The following is a 9,008-nucleotide window of genomic DNA, read 5'->3' on the forward strand; positions in this document are numbered from 1 at the left end:
CTTTTCCACTCCAGATTGCTCACAACACTTAGCAAAACTTCTGCATTATGACAATAAATCATTTTAAATGCCACTGTGACTCAGTAGTGACAGTGACTCCTATCGTGCAAGTTTCCTCTGCCAGTGTCTGGCAAAAATGGAAATACTTTGTCTATAAAGAAAAGGAAAATGTAAAAATCTAAGCATGTTAAAAATTGTAGTTTAATCTTGGATATATTTAGTAGATAACATTAATCTTGAAATATTCTTCTACAATACAATTCATCAGAGCATTTCTAGAAGAACTTATTTCACTCCACTGACTTTAAAAAGTCCAGGTGACTATTTCAGATACAGCTGACAACTCCTCCAATGTATTTGAAAATGCTTCCGTCTTCTAGGCCCCAGCCTTTCACAACTACCTATTATTCACCAGACTGACTGGAAGATGACAAACAGTCTTCCTATGCTTTCACCTTTCAGATTATTACTAGTACTGAATTAATTCAAATTAATATGATGCTTTTGCCTTCAGCATCCAGAGCTGTCAAGAACTTGTTTAGCATTTTCACAAATTCTGTTTCATTCAACCACTTCAGTTATTGCTTCACATTCCATTACACTTTAAAATAGAATATCTAAATTATTTCCACGTTTTTACTGACAATGAATATAAATGTACAAATGGACTGAAGATGATTAATTTCAGAATGTAACTATTTACACAGGGATACTTTTGTAGTTCTGCTTTTTATTGACCTTACAAAGAGAAACATCAGAACACCAGATTCGTACGCTCTCTGTTTTTACATCAATGCACAAGGTTATCCTATTAATTGTTCACATTATTGCACATCTCTACAGTACATGGTTATAATAAATCTTACTCAGACTTTACTTCTCTGAAATATTTTTGGAAGACTGTTATTAAAGTTTAAACACCTTGAAAATATTTTAAAATCTCAGCTCATTAGAATTTAATTTTGCCAAATTTACAATATTTCAAATATACTTCAAGAAACTGAAATAGTGGAATTAACATCAAAATACCACCAGTGTCAAAGCTGAAACAAAGTAAGAAGGTCAAATAATCAGTTTGACTTCAACTGCTGAGACAATTCACTTCCAGTGAAATTTTCAATTTTGATGACATTTGTGACTGAAAATCCATCTTAACAATTTATCCATACTATAAGTTCATATTTGCTTTTTTTTGATCTGGAAAACAAACCAATGGATACTAATTCAAAAGACAGTAGCTGACACACAATTTTTATCCAGTCATTGTGTTTGCAACTAAATTATGTATCTTTAGAAAAGTTCTTGTGTGAGTAATAGTAATATTTTCATAGTATAGTTTCTGCAAAACAGGTTGAATGCATTATTTTTTGTTATAGTGCTCACCAGCACATGCACCACTTCCTTTTGACACGCAGCTTTTATCAGCACTTGCAGTGATCACACAGATGTGTCCTGGAGCTCCTCACAAAGAACCATCAGCAAAAATTGTTGAAAATGTACCTCTGATTATGACAGAACCCAAAGACAGTCTACCAGGTAAACTGGTCAGTAACTTCTAATGACTTTACTTACATTATGGATGTCCTCACATCATCTGGCAAATAGTTTTCATAAAAGGGAGGAAAAAAAAAAAAAAACTTATTTTACCAGTAAATAATTAAATAGATTAAAATGATTAATTATTTATCAAAAAGCAATATATTTTCATTTGTGTGTTAATGGTAGCAAGTGCTGGATTTGCTAGGAGTACGGCTCCAGAAACCCCGCAAAAGCCCATGAATATAGAACAAATAGCTTAGGGAAAGTGGGTCTTAGGCAATGATGTGGAGGAGAAGATAGTGGGTTTGCGGATCAGTGAAAGGGGAGAATTCTGTATTAGGCTGGAGGGGAGGAAGACTGGCAAGGCTGCTGGCAAACCCAGGCCATCTGAGCCGGCAAAGCAGAACTGGCTGGGGGAAAGATACAACGAGCGATAAAAATGACAAACCGGGGAGGGGAAGGGGATGTACTAAGAAAAACCTTGAAGGCAAGGACAGAGATTTAAATGTAAACGTTCAGAAACAAAGGGAGACCAGCTAAAGAAACAGAAAACGAAGGATGAGGAGAACTTAAAGTTTATGTCATAAGCAACGACTTTAATATCAGCAATGGGATTTGCAGGGACATGGGGATGGGGAAACACAGCGTAGGTATTAGAAGCTGCAGAGGAAGTAATCACCATCGGAACTGGAAGTGAGGGTCTGCACAAGAATTTCAGCTGTCTAGACAGAAAGAGAAATAATATTTTAAAAAAAAGAAAAGTAGACCTGGACTTTATGGAAGAAATAGCAGTGAAGTATTGGACACATTCTCTTTTGCACAATAGATAAAAACCACTGACAACCTTCAGCTTACAGGCTTGACTGAAAGAAAAGGATAGATACTGATGTCTATACCAGGAGACCAACCAGACAATACGCGCTTTGTAGGACTTCTAAGGGTCAGAATAAACCAACAGAGCAGGGCAAGACGTGAGAAGATGACCTGATCTGGGTCAACTACATAAAAATGATGGTATAAATCAGGAAGTGAAGCACCTCAGAAATTAAAAGGATTTTAAAAAAGCAAGCCTAAAGCCCCAAAAGACACCATCAGCTCTGTAGAGCTCCAGGAAGAGTGTGAGAAAGAAACAGGACCCGCTCAAGAAGCTGCTGAAAGATAAATGTGACAAGGAGGAAAAGCAAGAAAGGCAGGCCAAGGAAGGGCTCAGGGAAGTATTCGCCGTCAGTCCCACAATCTGATGTTCAAGAACGATGACAGAATACAGGTGATGGATTTTAGCCAGGAAAACGTCACTGGAATGTCAGAAGAACAACTCTGATGAAAGGAAAAAAAAAAAAAAAAAAACAGGCTAGCAGAGAGGAGAAGGTATGAAGGAATTATAAGAGTACTGCAGGCAAAGCCTGAGACACTCTGAAATGGTTAGAAAGTGAAGGAAAGGCATTAGGTGGATTAACATTGACTGCTTTATTTTTTAATTAAAAATACCCTTATTCAACGTATTAGGAGAACATAAGAAATGCTGCTCAGCTCCCACCCGTTCCTGCAGGGCTTGTCTGAGTTTGACTCATTCCAAGATAAAAGCCAGTATTAAAAAGGTACCAGAGACTTAAAACATCTTCATTAAAATAGATAACTAAAATTCTGTGTAGCCAACTTCAAAACATCCAGTGAGCAAGTCCAAACAAAATTCAGCATAAAACATACTCTCTTTTTGCACATACTCTCTTTGAACATAAACAAAATACAATCTGGGAGAACAGATCAAGGGTAAGGATCTGCTATATTTTTGCATGAAAGAAAGTTGCGGAAGATAATATAGGTCAGCCTGACACCCAGCCACTACCCTAATATATAGATGCATTTTAAAGCTGAGCGCCATTTTACGTCAGAGTTACATGTGGTATCGATGCAGCATTGACATCTCTGAGAACTGATTCGATGATAGCAGGCTTGAATCAAGGAGAACGTAGCATGATGGCTGAAACATTGCCTTCCAGAAACCAAAACCCAACATTTTCCCCTTTCCAAAAATATAACTACAGTCTGAAACATAATGACTATATCACAAACTGAATGCAAGTTTGGCATGCATCACTGTACATTTCTAGCATATTTTGAGAGAGACACACAAAAAGCACAATAATTTCAGTTTATACTTCTGTACTATTTACATGTGTTAAGTTGCCTTCATGTATTAATTGTAACTTTAGCCAATAAAGCACTTTCAAAGCATAAATTAAAGTTAACTTCTGAGATTCAGTCTGAAACTGTCTGGTCTAAAAAAAAAAATATACAATAATCCACACATTTATTTACACAAGTACTGTTTCAAAATGTACTTGCCTTCTTATTTAAAATAGTAAGGTGTTTCCTGAGATAAGTGGTAACAATTCAAAGTACTTGAATGTATGCAGAAGCTTTTGCTAGTAAGCGGCCAGAGGCTGACAATTCCCTCCCATTGCAATTTTCATGTTCTAAAATTTGTTTTTGTTCTCTTCTGGAACTATATCAAACCATTTTGTATTCCACAAAACCAGAACTGTCAAAACTTCTCTTTTTAGATCAAACTAAGCTTTTATATTTAAGAACTATGAACTTCTACAGATTCAAATGTCCACTTGAGTACACCCAGATCAGGCTTCCATATCTAAATAGGATCATTAAAACCTCTGTAGAGGGATAAACGTTTTTTGGTTTGTCTTTTTTTTTTTTTTTAACTTATAGCAGCCTAATTCTTTGTCGCTGTTTGCTACTGCAATGTCCTAATTATTAGGTTGCACAGTGAGAACTCCTTTACTTTTTCGCAGCTTTGAAGAAACAACATACAGCACCAAGATTTCATTACAGTGGAATACTTTCAACCTGGTCTGCTTAACGACACAGATGCAACTACCAATTTCTTTTCTTTGAAGTAGAAAGTTTCAGAATTATTTATAGCATGAATGGTAGAAGCTTAAGGATTTTCTTCCTGCTTGTCCATTAAAAATTAAAATAAAGACAAAAGATAGTTGTTGGGGAAAATAATATATCATAAATCAAAGTGAAAATGTGATGACTACGGTTCATCTTTTCTTTTACCAAATAACGTATCAGAAAAGAACCTAGAGGAAGTGAAGTCTAACAGTAAACTTCTCAACAAAATCTAATGCTGGGCTTTCTTAGTTTACTAAAAAGCACTCAAACAAATTATATAGATTTTTGCTCTCAAAACAGAAAATCAGGAAAGTCCTGGATTCTCTTCTTCTTGATAAGATAATCCTTCATTCACAGCTTAAGCACGTTGTACCACGACAACTTTAAAAGAGCAGAGGCTGAGGAAGACCAAGACTTTTTCAAGCACATCTAAGGTGCCAAGAGAACTGTCCCTGTAACTCCTCCAAGCTCTGGTGGTGCTACTGTCCTCCAAAGTCAGGGGCTTGGGAGACGTGGGTCAGGACACAGCAGTAAGGAAGTGCAGATCATTACCATATTCCCCTACACATCGCTGGATTTCATTCCCTTGCGATCACATCATTTGGAGCAAGAACCAGTTCTGATAAAACATCAAAAATATCAAAGACTAAAAGCAAGGCCCTTGAACCAGATCAGCTGTAACAAGCTGACCAAGCGCATTCAGTTTCCTCACGCTTTCTCCTTGACACCTGTCTGAGCTATGTTTTAGACTGTTCCTATGGCTGACCTAGAAGCTGCCTTTGACAGATCATGAGAATTACAGTGTTATCAGGTGGTCATAGTTTTCCATACAGTCTATCCTCCCTAAAAGTGTACACAAACTCTAAAACAACTACATGTAAATGTTTGGAGCCAGGGGAGAAATGTTGAGGTTCTTTCCCCCACTTGTCAAATCTTCTTGATTTTAACAGGCAAAACAATTAATAGGTTATGGTCTTCGCTCCAGTTTCTTTGCCAAGTTACACTACAGCCTTGCTAACTTCTCTGAATTCTCTGTCTTCAAGATTATTTTATTTAGTGCCTTAGAATAATTTATTTTTCCCCTGCCACTTCCAATACCAAAAAAAAGCATCTTTTATTCCAGTGTCATTGGTAATAAACACTGTGAGAGTTGGAAAGGAATTTTCTTAAAACTGATGAGAACGGCAAACCAGATTTGCACCAGAAATCATCATCACCATTGCAACTTGAGACTGCCACTAATGGAACAGAAGCTCAGGATAGTAAAGACATTGGACAGGACCAAAAAAACCACTAGATAAACAAATAAAAAACACCCACTCCAACCTCTGTTGCTAAAGTAGAGGACAAAATAATAGAAGAATTTTCAAGACACAAGTCTTAAGGATCATCTTCTGACTGAGAGGCTAAGTTGAGGAGCCTCAGAGGGACTCTGGAGCACGTGTGATAGAGAAGAGAAACAGCGAATAGTCAATGGCATTGACTGGAAACTTTCAGTAACCTTTGGTGTCCAAGGAGGGCTTCAGGAGGTAAGCAGGTTTAAGAGGGCTGTGGATAGCACAAGCCAGCAGCTTAGTGAAAATACTGGAAGATTCCAAGCACCTGAGGATAGAAACTGTAGGAGGGAGAGCTTAGATGTTGTATGAGATACTTCAGGTCCCCTCCAACCCCACAATCCCCCTTTATCCCCTGAAGGGGGTATCCAAAATGAGACATAGCTCTTCCTCTCCCACAGAAGATCCTCTTCACTCATATGCACCTTCACAGCTGCTGTAAACAGCGCAGCAAGGTCTAGGGGCTCTTCTGTTCACTGTGCAGGGGACACGACAAGGCAAGGCTGAACTGGGGAGGAGATTGGCGATTTTGGCTACTGGAAGATGGAGGGAATAACCACTGCGATTGTGAAAGGCTGCTCTTCAGCAGTAGCCACGCATGTTGACAACCCATAGCAGTTGCCAACCAGAAACTCAAGCGTAAGACTGATTATCCAGATGCACTCCAGCTCTTCCAGCAAGGTAGGCAAGACAGCCATAGAGCAGGAAGCTGGGTGGGGTTTTGTACCTTCTTTTGAATACAAACCTTACCAGTTTGCAGCCCCGGGCAACTGCCTGCTTTAGATATGCAGGTCCCCTGCAACCTCTCATACAACATCTAAAGGTACTCTGTGGAACAAAAGATCAGTTCAGCAACTGAGCAGTGGTACCGGCCAGCTTCTGACCTGGACTGATGCTTAATTGTTATCAAGTTTTTCAAAGCAAGTCAACAAACATTCTTTTAGTTGTTTTGCCTGATAACTCAACTGATACCCTTCCTTTCAGGCTGTATTTGTTAGGCGACCAGTACTTTGAGAAGGTCACTGATGGTATTTAACTTATCATTTAACAATGAAAGCTTTCAAATAAGATTGCGGCTATTTAGAGATAACCAGCTACCATTACTGAAACTATAGAAAAAGCAATCCTGCCAAAAAGTCAGCGCTCTACACAAACGCGCACACATCTGCAAATGAAGCTTATGTTCTTACAAATCACTGTTTAATGTGCTGTGCTTAAAAGATGGGTTGCAGTGCCCCTGCCTAGGGCTGGGAGAGAAAAGACCCTGCGATATGAAGCCACTGGAGTGAAGGAGAGCGAGTCCCAGCAATGCCGGAGGCCGGCTGCTGGAAGAAAACCGAGGAGGGCAGACCAGCCAGCACCCCAAAAATCCGTGTGACAGCGGCGCACCCGGCGCAAACACCCCCTTCTCCCACCTCGGCCAGCCTGCCGGCAGGTCCAGGAGTGGGAAAAGTGATTACTCATGCCGCCGGAGAGGAGGGCAGCGGCAGCAGGCAGCGGGGCCGAGCCGCACGACCCCTCCCCGGGCCCCGCCGGGCTCCCCTCCCCCCACCCGCGGCCGCCGGGCTCCGGGCTCCGCGGTCCTACCTGGGGGGCCGCGAAGGCGGCGGCGGCGCAGGCGGCGGCGGGCGGGGGCCCGCGGGGCCGCGTCTCCTCCTCCTCGGGCGAGTCGTCCAGCAGAACTTTGCTGCTCTTGTTCAGCTTCCACATGGCGGGCGCGGGGGTGGCGGCTCCCGCCTCTCTTCGTCCTGGCGGCGAGAGGGCCGAGGCGGGAGCGGGCGCTGGCTCCGCAGCCCCGGCCGGGACGGCTGGGCTGGGCTGGGCACGGCTCGGTTCGGCCGGGCTGTCACCCCGCCGGGGGCTCCCGGAGCGGGAGGGAAGAAGTGAGGGAGGAGCGCTGCCCGGCGGTGCCGGGAGCCCGCCCCCCGCGACCGCCTCGCCTGGCCTCGCCCGCCGGCCTGCTGCCGGCCCCGGCCCCGCCGCCCCCCCTGTCGGCTGAGGGACCGGCTGTGGGGAGGGTCCCGCCCGCGGCGGTGAGGCGGGCAGGGGGCGGGGGCGGCGCCTCCCCGCTGCGCCGCTCCTCACCTGCCACCTCTCCCCGCCGGAGCTGCCGCCCGCAGCCGCCGTGCCGCCGCTGCCATGTTTGCGGGGGCGGGGGTGCGGGGGGCAGGGGGGCGCTTTCCCATCACCACGGCAACCGGCGCGGCGCCGGCCGCGCTCTGACAGCGCCGGGCCCGGGCGGCCGCCGCCCGCCCCGCCGGGCCCTGCGTGTGGGGGTCGGCCCTCCCGCACGACCGCCGGGCGCCCGGCAGCACCCCCGGCCTTGCCGCGGGGGGGGGCGAAGAGCCCCTCCCCAGCCTTCCGCCGGCACGGGAGGGCCCGCAGAGACAAGGCCCCGCCGAGGGCCCACTCGGTTCCCCCAGAAGAGAGGCTGGGGGGTGCGGTGCGGGGCGCCGCCCTGGCAGCAGTGGCCGCACAGTGCCCCTCTGGGCATGGCGGGGCCCTCTGAGGCGGAGTCGGGCCCGGCCATGGTGCTGGGGGTAACGGCACCCACGCGGTGCCCTGACACTCAGAGGGTCCCACTGTACCCACCCCTGTACCCACCCCTGTGCCCACCGGCCCCTCTCCCGCAGGGATCGCCTGGGGACCATCTCGAGAAGGGCAGTGCCCCGCACGGCCTGGGCCAAGCCTTCCCCTTCTTGCCTCCCTCAGCCTCCCTCGCCCAGCGGAGGCCTGCAGCCAGAGCGGAAAGGTCTGGTCTGTGCGGCTGGAGTCCAGTGCGTCCCAGTAGGTCCCAGTTTGGTGGCTGAATGGTCCAGATATAACCCCCTATGTACCAGCTGATATCTTTCGTGGTCTTTGTTTTCAAACAGACGTGCTAGCATACTTGTCCATAATAATCCCCACCCAGGCACTCATTTATCCATTATTTTGAACTGTGAGTTGGGGTCAGATGTCCAAAGAACCATGAAAGCATTCTAAAAAGCCATTTTTTGTTGTTCTGCTTGCTTAACAGGCCATCATAGTCCTTAAGGTTGGAAGAGACCTCCAAGTTGATCCATCCATCCAAGTCCAGCCATCGACCCAACACCACCATGCCTACTAAACCATGTCCTGAGGTGCCACATCTGCACGTTCTTTGAACACCTAATATACCACATTCCATATCTGATGGAATCACCCTCAAGGATCCCTCATGAAAGACTCATAAGTCTTGTT

At 45.1% G+C, this 9,008-nt stretch overlaps 1 protein-coding gene across 2 annotated transcripts in view; it reads right to left on the bottom strand.

Moving 5' to 3' along the window:
* The window catches only part of TDRP (testis development related protein), a 28,253-nt gene extending 20,570 nt beyond the window's left edge, over nt 1–7,683 (bottom strand). For both annotated transcript variants that reach the window (XM_086744436.1, XM_086744435.1), the window contains exon 1: nt 7,377–7,683. In XM_086744436.1, coding sequence (XP_086600562.1) covers nt 7,377–7,499 — 123 coding nt within the window. In that variant the 5' untranslated portion in view covers nt 7,500–7,683. The remainder of the gene's footprint in view (nt 1–7,376) is intronic.
* Between the last annotated feature and the right edge of the window lie 1,325 nt (nt 7,684–9,008).

This window comes from Chlamydotis macqueenii, chromosome 3, assembly GCF_036417535.1.
Source record: "Chlamydotis macqueenii isolate bChlMac1 chromosome 3, bChlMac1.mat, whole genome shotgun sequence".
Taxonomy (NCBI): Eukaryota; Metazoa; Chordata; class Aves; order Otidiformes; family Otididae; genus Chlamydotis; species Chlamydotis macqueenii.